The 14,537-nt window shown below is 56.1% G+C and overlaps 1 protein-coding gene across 3 annotated transcripts in view; it reads right to left on the reverse strand.

Moving 5' to 3' along the window:
• LOC104698497 (acid-sensing ion channel 2) overlaps positions 1–14,537 on the reverse strand; it is a 386,996-nt gene that overhangs the window by 17,804 nt on the left and 354,655 nt on the right. For all 3 annotated transcript variants that reach the window (XR_005603676.1, XM_039565633.1, XM_039565634.1), the window contains exon 3: positions 304–431. Coding sequence is in view for 2 of the 3 variants with exons in the window: in XM_039565633.1 (XP_039421567.1) it covers positions 304–431 (128 nt within the window). In the remaining variant the exon portion in view is untranslated. The remainder of the gene's footprint in view (positions 1–303; positions 432–14,537) is intronic.

Here is a 14,537-nt window from a genome sequence, read left to right on the forward strand (position 1 = left end):
ACACTCAGAGCTGCTGCGGCTCAACTCCAACCACGGAGGAGCAAAGCAGGGAAGTCACCAGGGATGAAATCCCTCCTGGAGCTGGAATTACTGTGGGACTTTGGGGAACTGCGGGAATGCAGGACTGCGGGACCGCATGGGAAATAACCCGGAAAAGCTGCCCCCATCCCAGGAAGTTTGAAGCAAGGCATCAAAAACCTGTCAACGACGGGGATGCATCCAAGGGGCATCAATCATGGAGAAGGAACCTTTCCCACGGAGCCCCGGAGGGATCCTGGGCTGGAACGGGAATTTGGGACTTACCCTCTGCTCCTGGGTGGCCACAAAGGTCTGGAATCCGGGGGCCACCCCAAATCCCAGCTCCTGGACAAAGGGAGGCTCGGACTGGCTGTGGATCTGCACTTTGACTCCGGCCTCGAACGTCGTCTCCTCTGGAAGAGAAGGGGGAGGTTAAGGAGCTCCAGAACAGCTGGAATGTTCCCACCTGGATGATCGGATCCCTGGGATCTGAGGGAGGAAATCCAGCAGCAGGATTTGCTGGGAGCAGCCCACTCCCGGGCCTCATCCCAAATCACCTCCCATCGGCACCAGGAGCATCCCGGCTCCTGATCCCAGCGGCTCCAGCCTGGGCTGAACTTCCAAGGAAGAGAAACCAGGAGGGGACCTCCCTTTTCCCACTGGAATTCAGTCCCAGGACACTTTGGGGACGTTCCCACATCGCCAAACCAAACCAGCTCCTCTGTCCCCAACCCGAGCCCTTCCCACGCTCCTTGAGGTCTCCAGTGCTGAGGATTCATGGATTCATGGATGCCCCTCTGCTGTCCCATCCCTGACACAGCCCGAGGCCACTTGGGAATGTTGGTCATGAAATGACATCAAAAATGTCCTAAATTCCAAGGAATTTTGGGTTTGGCAGCTGCTCCAAGCTGGAAAAGCCTTTTGGGCTCGGACACATGAGAGCTCGGGTGATGGGAGGTTCCCACATCCTGAATCCACGTGGAGTAACTCGAGGTCAGTCCCTCCTTTCCACTCAAAGGAGTGGGAAGAAGTCCCAAAGTGACTTCAGGAGTGGAATTGATGGGATCAGATCAGCCCCGCAGGCTGTCACCTCCTCTCCTCGGGATTCCTGCTGCTCTCACATCCCAACAAAGCCGGGATTCCATCTGGGACCCAGCATTGACGAGGAAGTTGTTAACGAGGCCCCATTTGCCCTAAACCTGGAACATTCCCGGATCTGGATCCACGCTGGTGGCCAGCAGTGCCACCTCCACATCCCAGGAGCTTCTGGAGGAGGATGAATCATTCCTCAGCTTCCCACTATTCCGCAGGATTTCCCCACTATTTCATTGTGCATTTCAATTTCTGACAGCTCCTGGAGAATCCCAGGAGCCGGGAATCCCAACCATTCCCAGCCAGGAGCTGCTTCTCCAGGGGCTGCAGAGAGGGCTGGGAGGACACGGGCAGGGGACAAGGGGACAATCAGGGGACACTGGATGAGGTTCTGTGGATCTCAGGGATTCCGGATTTAACTCTGGCGAAGGGATCTGCTGCCCTCTCCCAAGAGGATTTTCCTCACAGAATCATGGAATCATGGAATGGTTTGGGTTGGAAAGGGCCTTAAAGCCACAGTGCCAGCCCTGCCCTGGCAGGGACACCTCCCACTGTCCCAGGCTGCTCCCAGCCCCAATGTCCAGCCTGGCCTGGGCACTGCCAGGGATCCAGGGGCAGCCCCAGCTGCTCTGGGAATTCCATCCCACCCTCCCAGGCAGGAATTCCTTCCCCAAATCCCACCTAAACTGACCCTGCCCACCCAGGAGCTTCCAAAGGCAAACAAAGCAAAGGTGGGGATGGGTTTAGGCTGGGATTTGCCGGGATAAACGGGAGCATCCCAGTGCTCCGATCCTGCCCCTTCCAGCCCCTCCGAGGCGTCACCTCCCAGCTCAGCAAAGCCACAGCCAGGAGTTGCTCTGGATCCGCACATTCCTGCAGTTTGGGGAACAACCCCCTGCCAGCTCTTCCCAAATGCCTTCAGCGATGGAGAACATCCCAGTCCCAGTCCCATCCCAGTCCCATCCCAATCCCATCCCAATCCCATCCCAGTCCCATCCCAGTCCCATCCCAATCCCATCTCATCTCCACAGCCCCACAGCATCCCGGGATCTGCCCCAGCTGCCCAAATCCCAGACCAAGCCAGGCTCAAACTCTTCCCAAGCTCCCCCAACTCCTCCAGCTCCCGCTGTTCCCGCTCCTGCCGATCCCACCCACCCCCACGGCTCTGCCGGGTGTTGATCCCCTTCCAGCACTCCGGAGGAGATTCCATCTGCTTCCCTCAGTAATTCCCTGACACCTCCGATGAAAAAATTCTTGTTTCGTTTAATTTGTTGGGCAACAGGAATTGTTTTCCCAAAATATTTTCCATCCAGAATCGCTCTGCCCATTTCTGCACCTGCCCCAGCTTGAATTCCACGGATTTCCCATGCCCAGGGGCCATGCCCAGGTGTATCCATGGGTAAATCCCTGTCCATCCACACCAAGATCCAGCCTGCAGGTATCCAAAATTACCTCAAAACCAGCAGGATTTGGAATTTTAAAGGGGAAATCCTGGAATGAAGCCAGCGGCGCCCATGGAAAGGGAGGGAAAGGCCACACCATGGAAAAAAACGTTGGAAAAAAGCCCCACAATTACAGAATTCCATCAGTGATGATAACCAGGAGAACAAAATAAACGGGATTTTTTTTAGAGGAGCTGCCAAGCCCAGACAGCTTTCCTTGTTTCTCCTGCACCGGGATGAAACCATAAACATGGAATTGGCTCGGAAAAATTGTCCCTTCCCCTAAAAAGTCTATTCCTTCCAAAATTTCTACTTGCTGCCAGGAGAGGGAAGTTAAAAGCCCAGCTTGGATGGAAACGCCTGGATCAGAACTCATTAACTGCATCCTAAATATTCCCAGTCCATGCTGGGATTCAGGAGCTTTAGTGGGGATGAAACTTTTCCTGGAATTGAGGGAAAAGGGAGGGACCAGCAGCACCAAAAACCTGGGATCAGGGTCATTCATTTCTGAAGGAATTTTCCCTGGACACAGCAAATCCCAAAGGGCTCCGTGGACTCTGAACGTCCCAAGGAAAAATCCCATCCATGATTTTATTCATATTTCCAATTTTAGGAATTTTTTTCCAATTTGAAATTTTTTTCCCCAATTTTTTCCAATTTTAACAGCACTTGGAATGGCTTTTTCTGGGAAAACCTCCTGGAGCTCTGGGGCTGAGCTGCTGCTCTTCCCTTCCCAGTTTTTATAATCACCCGTCAATGTGGGGAAAACAACCCTGAAATCCTGGGATTGGCTCAGGGAAACTCAAACCAATCCCAATCCCTTGGGAGCTGGGCTGTCCCTCCCAGTTTTTAACCTCCTTTGGGATGTTGGGATCACTTCATTTATCCCAGAGCCTGGAAATTCAGTTTTTAGCCCATTCCAGGTTAGGAATACTCAAAACTTCCTCAGAAATGGCATTTTCCCATTCCTGCACCCAGCAGAGTCTCCCAACAAATCCTCAGCCCATTTTTTGGAATCCTGTTGTTGCCTTGCCATGACTTTTCTGGGAAGAGCATCCCTGGAAAACTTGGAAAGGAGCTCCAGCAGAGCTCGGCTGAGACCAAGCTCATCCCTGAAAATTCAGGATTTAAAATCGCAAGTGCTGCCGAAAGCTGGGAGCTTCCCTGTCCCTGTGCCTGGACACATCCAACGCCCCGGGCATGAACAGCTGGAGCTGATGCCAGCACTGATTTATTGGGAAATCAGGATACAGCCGGAGCCAGGAGGGGTTTCTGGTTGGAACTGTTATCCCCAGCCCTGGAATTGTTATCCTCTGGAATTGTTATCCCAGCCATCAGCTCCGTGGGGGATATTTCTGCTTGGAGAAAGCCAGAGCAGGTCCCACACGGCTCCACCTGGGAATTCCTCAGTCAATTCCCATCAATCTCCTCCTGCACTGGGCAGAGGGAACAGAGCTGGGAAAGGTTTGGATTCTCCCAGATTTTTGCTGTCCTTGGCCTCAGTTTCCCTTCAGCAGAATGGGAACAACCTCCCAAGGAATTCCTTGGGCTGGAAGCGTCTCCAGGAGCTCTTCCCACCCCCAGGAGCCCCCAAAGCCCAGGAGAGGCTTGGGAGGGGGGGGCAGCGGCCCCGGGAGCACCGGGAGCCACATCTGGCCGGGACCCAGATGTGCCTCCTGGGCATCCTGGAGGGATTCCGGGTGTTCCTCAGGAAGGAAGGACCTGGATCCGGGCCAGACACGCCCCGGAGATGCCGTGGGATGTTGAGTTCATCCCAAGGTTTTCCAGCATCCTTTGCTTGGTGTCACCATGGGGACGATGAGCCAGGGCTGCCCCACCTTCCAGGGACTCCCAATTCCAGGGGATTCCCACTTCCCAGAGATCCCCAACCTTCCAGGGACTCCCAATTCCAGGGGATTCCCACCTTCCAGGGATCCCCCACCTTCCAGGGATCCCCCACTTCCCAGGAGCCGCCCCACCTCCTGTGTGACCCCTGGGAAGGGCAGGAATTCCCAGCACTGGGATCGAGCCCCCCGAGCTGCTCTGGGTGTGCTCCCTGTTCCCACCAACCCCGAGATTCCCGAAATCCACCCAGATCCCTCTCGTTATTCCGGGAAGTGCGCAGGACTGGGATTTGTGTCCTCAGGTCGCTCCAGGCCCTGCTGGGCACCGCGGGCTCATCCCAGCCAGGGATCCCAGGGAATCTCCTGCCCCTCCAACCCCTCTGTATTCAGGCAGGAACCTTGATCCAACTCCCAATGCTCGCATTTTTCCCAGACAAAGATTTACAGATTAAAACAAAATATCCAATTGCCATGGAAACGCGGCTCCAAGGAAGCAGGAGCTGCAATCCCACCCTGGAAAAACCTGGACTTGTGAAGGCACCAGTTCCGCCGGTTTGGCTGGCCCGAGTGTGCTCTGGTTTCCACGGAATTGGGGCTTTAGTTCCCTGGAAGCTGCCTGGGAACGGGGAGGTGAAGCTGGAACCCGAGGGCTGATCCCAGCTGAGGCCACGCAGCTTTTCCAGGGAAAACCAGATTTGTCCTGGGGGTGTTTTTGCCGTGGGCTGAGCTCCGGGAGCAACTGGGGATAAGGAATTTCCTCATGGATAAAAGGGAGACGTCTGCCACATCCACCGGGAAAAGGGGCTGTTCCCGCTGGGATATGGCAGGAATGACATCCCGGGGGCTGCGCGGGGGCAGAGCGAGCCCAGCCCCGCTGGATTTCAGGGAATAAATTTATCCCGGAGCAAAGGAGGCGCAGGGGGGACCTTGTGGCTCTGCACAAGTCCCTGACAGGAGGGGGCAGCCGGGGGGGGTCGGGCTCTGCTGCCAGGGAACAGGGACAGGAGGAGAGGGAACGGCCTCAGGCTGGGCCAGGGGAGGGGCAGGGTGGATTTAGGGAAAATTTCCCCTTGGAAAGCGCGGTCAGGCCCTGGGAGGGGCTGCCCAGGGAGGTCTGGAGCCATCCCGGTGGAGACACCTCCGCTGCCGTTTCCATTTGCTTCAGGGGGAAGGGAACGGCAGGAACGGGAGAGAGAGGAAAATCGGCTTTGCCAGCAAAAGAGGGACACTCAGGGAATTTGGGATGGAGCAAAGGCTGGGAAAGAAGCAGCGGGATCTGATCCCAAGGGATGAGGGCACGGAGCCAATGCTTCCCTCTGGCACCTCTGGAATTCCACCCTGGAAGTGTCCGAGGCCAGGCTGGGATAGGGGGAGGTGTCCCTGCCCATGGGATGGGCTTTGAAGTCCCTCCCAGCCCAAAGCATTCCATGATTCTGGAATTCCTACAGCACCGAGTGGGATAAATATCCAGGATAAATCCCAGATCCCACCTACCCTGGGCTGGGACCCAGAGCTTCCTGACAGAAATTCCTGATTTATCTCCCATTTTCCTTTCTTGGGTGCCTCCCACCCCACCCCTGGGCCATGGAGAGGGGAAGAAGCCGCAGCTCCAGAGCTCGTCCAGCTCCTCCCCAGCCTGGAGAGGATTTTCCCTGCTCCCTCCTTTCCCAGCTCCCTCCTTCCCGAGGAGCAGGAGGTGTTGTACAACCCCACGGAGCCGCTGTGCTATTTTTAGGGAACATATTGCATTTGCATCCCAAAGCTGGGGCCAGATGGCTCCGTGGATATCATTAAGGAGCTCCTTACATAATCCAGGAGCAGCAGGAAGCGCCAGGATTCCAGCCCAGGGCTGGGAAAGGTTCTGCTGGATAAGCAGCAGCCGGGGATTCAATATTCCAGCTCCTTGCTCCTATGAATTGTTAAAAAGAGGGAACAAATGTCTGGGAACTGCACTTGCGGGGGTCATCCCAGGGCAGGCAGGGATGCTCCTGCCAGCTGATGCAGCTTCCACGATCAAGGAATACAAATCCCCTTCCCACCTCGGCATCCCTTGGGAATCCCGTGTGGCAGTGAAAGGAGGAGGCAGGAGAGCCAAAACCTCCGGAGCTCCGTGGGTATCATTAGAGAGCTCCTTACAGCATCCAGGAGCAGCAGGAAGCTCCAGGATTCCAGGCAGGGCTGGGAAAGGTTCTGCTGGATGAGCAGGAGCCAGGGGTTCAATGTTCCAGCTCCTCGCTCGTTTTTAGTCATTAAAAGGAGGGAACGAGTGTCCCATACCCTGCTCTCCCGCTGGGATCATCCTGGCAGGCAGAGAGGCTCCTGGGATGCTGCTTCCACGATCCCTCCGTGCTGGGGAAGGAATACAAATCCCCTTCGCACCTCAGCATCCCTTGGGAATCCCGTGGGGCAGCGAAGGGGCAGGAGGGAGCAGCGCCCGAACTCCGGAGCCATCCCGGTACCTCCGGCATGGCCGGAGCTGCTGCGGGAGCCGGAGCGGGGAGGGAGCCGAGATTCCCTGGAGGGGAGGGAGGGAGGGATGGATGTTCCCAGCATCCAGGGCCGGGGGCGGCACCCGCTGCCAGCTTGGTTCGGCTGCTGCCCCAGGGACAGGTGATGCCAGGAAGATTTTTGCCTTTTCTTTTATACCCCTGTTATACCTTTTTACAGCTTCTGTATTCCCAGTGCTTTTTGCCTACATTCTTGGACTTGTTTGTTAAGCTAAGAGACTCAACATTTTAGAAGCTTCGTAGCCGGGGATCAGTGTGCCCCAGACCCCAAGGTCCTCTCCAGAACATATTCTGTAAACCAAGATAGAACCATCCAGGGGAAGGTTCCTTTGGGAGGGGGGGCTCACTTGAACCTCTCATTGGGGAATCTTTGATAGATCTGCTAATTAGTAAAGCCTATAATGTTATACCCAATGTTGGGGGGGATATACGGGAAGAAGAGAGACACAAAGACACAGGGAAAGACTCGGTGGGGTGCATCTCGATGCATATGACCTGGACGTGTACACCTAAGGATCCTTAAAAATAAATACCAAGGTAAAATCCCTTTTCCCCTTCTAACCGTGTATGCCTCTTGATTTTAAGACCAGGAAAAGACATCACAGGGATGATCCCAAATAACTCAAAATAAGGGAAAACAGCTCGGAAAGGCACAGGAGCAGATCCCGCTCATCCCTCCCCCGCCAGGAGCTTCGCTGCTGCCCCTGGAACATCCTGAGAAATGAAACAGGGAAAAGCTGCTGCTGATTGCGGCTGGTGGAGGAGCCGGAGGGAAGCAGAATTCCCGGGGATGAGGAGGGGTCCTGGCACTGCTGCTGCTCCTTTGGGATGGAGGGATGGAGGGATGGATGGATGGGATGTCCAAGGGTCCAGCCAGGATGAAAGGGAGATCAGGGAATCCTGGAATGATTTGGGTGGGAAGGGACCTCAAAGCCCACCCAGTGCCACCCTGCCATGGCAGGGACACCTCCCACTGCCCCAGGCTGCTCCCAGCCCCAATGTCCAGCCTGGCCTGGGCACTGCCAGGGATCCAGGGGCAGCCCCAGCTGCTCTGGGCACCCTGTGCCAAGGCCTGCCCACCCTCCCAGGGAGGGATTCCTTCCCAATATCCCATCCAGCCCTGCCCTCTGGCACTGGGATCCATTCCCTGTGTCCTGTCCCTCCATGCCTTGTCCCCAGTCCCTCTCCAGCTCTCCTGGAGCCCCTTTAGGCCCTGCAAGGGGCTCGGAGCTCTCCCTGGAGCCTTCCCTTCTCCAGGAAAGGATTTTCCCTCTCTGTATCCCAAGGCATCCCAAAGCCTTGCAGCTTCTCCCTCCCTTTGTCCCCCCAGCCCTGTCCCCTCCTGCCACCCCCACCCCCCTCCGGAGGATTTTATGGGTAAATAAATGGAAATAGAAAACATTTGCCCTGAGTTCCAGTGGCACCCCCGGGGCATTCCCAGCTCCGGGGGCAGCAGGAGGTCTGAGATTTCCCAACCAAGCCGGGAAAACTCCAGGCAGCTCCTCCTGCTGGAATTGGGCCGGAGAGAGGGAAAAGAGACCAAAATATCAGCCTGGAGATGCGGGGAGGGAATGGGGCTGGCACGGGGAGGTTTTCAAGGAATGGGGAGGAAACAGCAGGAGATGAAATCCAGGAATGGGATAAGAACGAGGCAGAGCTGACCCCTGATGGATTCTCCAGGAGAGACGAACCAGAGAATGCTCATTCCTCATCTTCCGAGCTGCCCATCAACCCCAGCGATCCATCCATCCATCCATCCCCCCATCCCTTGACTTATTGAGATGGAAAATCCCTTTTTAAGGAGTTGCGGAGCGTGGGTGGCTCCAGCCCGGATCTCATCCCGTTCCTCTCCCAGATCCGCCCTCCCAGGTGCCCACGCCCCACGGCAGGGGACTCCAGCAGCCCTGAAGTGGAAGTGGCACCCCCAGCTCTGCTCACCGGGGGGTGGATGGGGACAGGGAATGGAGCAGCCCAGGAGCGGCTGGGACGGGAGAGGAGCGGCAAAGGCGGGATTTGGGAGGAGCCCAGCACAGCTTGGGTTGTGTCTGGCGAGGGGAAGGCTCCGGATCCTCTCTATAAATATTCCCAGGCAAACACCAGACGGGAGCAGAACATTTCCATCGGCAGGAAAAACAGTGGGGAAAACAAAGGATCGGGACTGGAACGGGTTTTCCCGGGATTGCGACCCCAGCCCCGTTATCCGGGGATGCCGCAGCCGGGTCCCAGCCCCAGCTGAGGGGACAGGTGGCAACAGAGAGGGGCTTGGACATTTTCCCCTCAGATCAGCTCTGACATCCCTTGGGATGCGGGCTGTGAGCTGCTCCAGCCCGGAATTACAGGGAGTCTCCATGAGCTGCAGGAGCTGGAGGAAAAGGTTGGAAAAATGATGGAAAGAAGCCCCGAGGGGAACACTCAGGGAGGAGCAAACTGGGGATCCTCTGCTCCTCACTGGGACCAGACTGGGACTGGATCCAGACTTTGGCTTCGGGGAGATGCTGGATGAGGACAGAACTGGGGGAAAACGTGGTCCCGCCCTGGAGGTGACGCTTCCAAGAGAGCCGGAGGTCCCCTGGGTGGACCCAGGGTGAGCAGATCCCAAGGAAAAGCTGAGCTGGCTCAGAGCCCTTTTCTCCAGGTGTGAATTCCATGCAAGAGGAAACGGCCTCAGGCTGTGCCAGGGGAGGCTGAGGTTGGAAAATTCCGTCATGGAAAGGGTCCCGTGGTGGAGTCCCCGTTCCCGCAGGGATTCCAGTCCCCGTGGATGTGGCACTTGGGCACAGGAGCCAGTGGTGGCCTGGGCAGTGCTGGGGGGTGCTGGACTCATCTCAGAGGGCTTTTCCAGCCTGAACAATTCCATAACTCTGGGTTCCAAGACATCTTTCCCCATAGAGACCAGGAATTCTGCCTCCCCTGCCCGGCACATTTAACAGCAAATCCCTCTCTCCCACCCCCCTTCTCCTCCCAGAGCTTCCAGGGACAGAAAGGAGCCTTTTCCATCCACAACCTCCTTCCCTTCCCGCTGCTCCCGCTCCAAAACATCCGAGCAGCTCCTCGAGTGGGATCCTCTGTCACTCGGCCAAACCCCGCAGACGGCTCTTCCCGGCTTTTCCCGGCTTTTCCCGGCTCTTCCCGGCTTTTCCCGGCTCTTCCCTCTTTTCCCGGAGCAGTGGCAAAGCAAACCCACACCACAGATATTCCAATGGCTCCGCTCCACACGGGCACAGCCCCTTCCCAGGGCTCCCGGCTTTCCCTGGCGGTGGCAGAATTCCAAACCCATCCCAGCCAGCCCCGTTTGTGCCCAGGGACTGAAGACTCTGCTCCGCCCCAGCTCCGGTGTGGCTGTCCCTGCCAGGACCATCCCTGTCCCTGTCCCCGTCCCTGTCCCTGTCCCTGTCCCAGCCCTGTCCCAGCCCTGTCCTGTCCCTGTCCCAGCCCTGTTCCTGTTCCAGCCCTGTCCCTGTCCCAGCCCTGTCCCTGTCCCAGCCCTGTCCCTGTCCCTGTCCCTGTCCCTGGCCCTGTCCCTGTCCCTGTCCTGTCCCTGTCCCAGCCCTGTTCCTGTCCCAGCCCTGTTCCTGTCCCTGTCCCTGTCCCTGTCCCTGTCCCTGTCCCTGTCCCAGCCCTGTCCCTGTCCCAGCCCTGTCCCTGTCCCAGCCCTGTCCCAGCCCTGTCCCAGCCCTGTCCCTGCCCTGTCCCTGCTGTGCCGGAACACGAGGGGGGATGGGAGTGTGGCCGGCAGGTGCCCCGTGGCTCCCGTCAGTGTCCCCAGGTGCCAGGGGAGCCGTGCCCACAGCCCCCCTCTGTCCCCAGCTGTCCCTAAAGCACAGGGAGGACGAGCTTCCCTCACTCCATGAGGGGACAGCAGGAGGGAAAAGGGCCGAATCCATGGATTTGGGGGCCGTTGGCACACCCAGTGCCATCCTCCTCCCCTGCCCCCCTGGACTGTCCCTCTCTGTCCCCAGCTGCCTCCTCCCCGCACCTGCAGATTCATTTTGTCCCCTCGACCCCCTCCAGAGCCAGCGGCTCCTTCCCAGATCCGCCTGCCCCAGGGAAGCCCAGCAGGAGCCTTGGGAGCTCCCTCCGAGCGGGTTTTTACTGGCCCAGAGCTGGGCATTCGTCCCTCCGGAGCAGATTATTGATTATTCCGGAGCAGATTCTTTATTCCTTCGGAGCTGTTGGTTTGCTCCTCCAAAGCTGATTATTGATTCCTCCAGGGCAGATTCTTTAACATTCCACACCAGATTATTTTGTCCTCCAGAGCAGATTTTTTGTCCCTCCAGAGTGAATTCTTCGCTCCTCCAGCGTGGATTATTTCATATTCCAGAGCAGATGATTTACTGCTTCAGTGAAATTTACTCCTTCAGAGGGGATTATTGATTCCTCCAGAGAAGATCATTTAATACTCCAGACCAGATTATTTTCCCCTCTAGAGCAGATCATTTAATACTCCAGACCAAATTATTTCATCCTCCAGAGCAGATTCTTTGTCCCTCCAGAGCAAATTCTTCCCTCCTCCAGCGTGGATTATTTCACATTCCAGAGCAGATGATTTATTCCTTCCGACAAAACGATTTCCACTCTTTCAGAGCAGATTATTTATTCCTCCAGAGCAGTTATTTGTCCTCCAGAGCAGATTCTTTCCTCCTCCAGAGCAGATTCTTTGCTCTTTCCGAGCTGTTTATTTATTCCTCCAGAGCAGATTGTTTGATATTCCAGAGCAGATTCTTTGTCCCTCCAGGGCAAATTATTTATTCCTCCAGAACAGATTATTTTTCTCCTCCAGAGCAGATTCTTGGCTCCTCCTGAGATGATTATTTCATATTCCAGAGCAGAGTTTTTGGCCTTTCAGAGCAGATTTTTCACTCTTTCGGAGCAGATTCTTTGCTCCTCCAGACCAGATGATTTCATATTCCAGAGGAGATTATTTCCCATTCCAGAGCAGATGATTTCCAATTCCAGAGCAGATGATTTTTTCCCTCCAGAGCTGCCCCAAGCAATGCTGGTTTAAGAGAACATTCCCAGCTCCTGCTGCTGCTCAGCACAATGAAAACACTTCCAGAGCCTCTCCAGCAGGGAAAACCCTTCCCCAGGAGGGGAAAACCCTTCCCAGGAGGGGATAAACCTTCCCCAGGAGGGGAAAAACCTTCCCAGGAGGAGAAACCTCTTCCCGGGAGCAGAAAACCCTTCCCACACCAGCACAGGAATTCAGGAATTGCCCTCGGGAAGCACCAGCCAGACAAAGTGGGAGCAAAGGATGATCCCTGAGCCAGAGGGATTAATCCAATGGAATTTAATTAGCCCTTGGAATTTTATCTCCAAAGCTTTTTGCAGCCCTGAGCTCTCCTGGCGTCTCCCTGGGGTCGAGTGAAACGCTCCGGGCTCTTCCAGGAAGGCAACGGAGCCACACAGGGAAGGGTCGGGATCAGAGAGGCTGGGAATGGCCTGGATCATTCCCAAGGGAAACCAGAGCACCCCAAACCTCACGTGAGGCCCTGGGACCTCGCTCCCAGCGCTTGGAAAAAACAGGAATAAAAATCCAGTGTTTGCAAACACCTTTGGAGCTCCTGGCACAGGGAACAGCCCCCAACTTCGTCACCTTGGTGGCACCATCCCAAATCCCAAAGCTTTTCCCATGTTTTCCCACAGATTCCCAAATATTCCTGCTGTTCCAAGGACTCCTATTTCAGCTGTGGGCATTTGGCAGCAGCAAAGGCTCCGAGGAAAGCTGGACATGCAGATTTCATTGCAATCCCTTGGTTTTCAGGGCCTTATCTCGGCTTTCCCAGATTCCCAGAGTTCGGATTCCCTCGGTTTTGCCTTCAATGAACATTTCCCTGAATTTCGGGCTTTTTTGTTTTCCTTTTTAAAGGAGCCTTTGGGAGCAGCCTCAGCCCTGGAAGGATTTTCCTGGGTTGGGTTTGGGGTCGCAGCTTTTGGTTGAACAAAATTCTGGGAAAATTCCAGGGAGGAGAAATTTCAGGGAAACTTCCAGGGCCTAAAGGGGCTCCAGGAGAGCTGCAGAGGGACTGGGGACAAGGCCTGGAGGGACAGGACACAGGGAATGGATCCCTGTGCCAGAGGGCAGGGATGGATGGGATATTGGGAATTGGCAATTCCTGGCTGGGAGGGTGGGGAGGGGCTGGGCTGGAATTCCCAGAGTTGTTTTGCTTAAAAATCCCCCGGGAAAAGCCACGCCCAGGAGTCCCAGCTGGGGCTGCACTGGGAAGATCCTGATTCCTGGAGAGGCTGGGAATTCCCAGGAGCGATAACCGGGACAATCCCCCCAAACCCAGCGGCTCAGGGCTGTTCATCCCTCTGGAAAGGGGAATGAATGGGAAAGGAAAAGGGGCCTGGAATAACCCAGAGGGGCTCAGGCCAGGAGAAGCCGTTGGATTTCTGGAATACGGAAATCTGCTCTTGGATCAGCCCATCCCAGGCAGGGGCACCTTCGGGAGGCTGCTCCGTGTCACCTGGAACGTGCTGGGTCCTGGCCCTTGTCCTGGTGAGAGCCGGGATTCCCTGGGTCAGCCAGAATTCCCCGGATTATCCAGAATTCCCTGAATCAGACGGAATTCCCTGAGTTAGCCAGGATTCCCTGGATTATCCAGGATTCCCCGAATTATCCAGAATTCCCTGAATCGGCCGGAATTCCCTGAGTTACCCAGGATTCCCTGGATTAGCCGGAACGCCCTGAGTTACCCAGGATTCCCTGAGTTAGCCAGGATTCCCCAAATTATCCAGAATTCCCTGAGTTAGCCAGGATTCCCTGAATCAGCCAGGATTCCCTGAGTTAGCCAGGATTCCCTTGATTATCCAGAATTCCCTGGATTAGCTGGGATTCCCTGGATTACCCAGGATTCCCCGAATTAGCCAGAATTCCCTGGATTAGCCGGGATTCCCAGCGAGAGCAGATCCACGTTTCCTCCTCCCGCAGCGCCGTTTCCTCTGCCCCAGAAGCTGAATCGTTTCCTCCTGAGCAGCACCAAAACCCCCCGGGCGCGGCTCAAAGGCTCCTCAGGGTTTGGGTCCTCGAGGTTGTCGCAAACCCCACGAACTCCCGGGTTCGGAAATTGCTCTCCAGGCCCTCTGGAATTCTCCTGGAGCTGAGGAGAGCCAAGGCAGGGCTTGGAAAGCGATTTTTGCTCTGCTGAGATGGAGCAGGAGCTGCTGCTTCCACGTGCCCGGGGGTTTGTAGGAGCTGCTCCAGGCCTGGATTGCCCCAAGGGATATTTTCCTTGAAACCCAAAGGTGGTTTGGGTTTAATAAACAGGGGAATGTTCGTTTCTGGCCGCTCCGGGATTTCTGAGCCCGAAAGAGGGGATGTTTCAGCCCCCAAAAGCAGCTGGGAGGGAGCAGGAGCCTGAAGTTCCCCACGAGGGGTCTCCTCAGCAGGCAGGGAGGGAAGTCATGGAAAACATTCCCGTGTTGTGTCCATCAGTCCCTCTGCCGTCCAGGATGAGCCGAAGCTGGGGCCCGGCCGGGAGCTGCTCTGAGGAACCTTCAGCCCATGCTGGTGCTCTCAGCACCTCTTGGAGCATCCTCGGGGTCTCGTTTGGGCATTTAAACAAAAAATGATAAAACCCCAGGAATCCTGAGGGTTGTTTGCCGCAGGAATTTCATCTCCTGCTTTCCCAGCA

Source organism: Corvus cornix, chromosome 27, assembly GCF_000738735.6.
Source record: "Corvus cornix cornix isolate S_Up_H32 chromosome 27, ASM73873v5, whole genome shotgun sequence".
Lineage (NCBI taxonomy): Eukaryota > Metazoa > Chordata > Aves > Passeriformes > Corvidae > Corvus > Corvus cornix.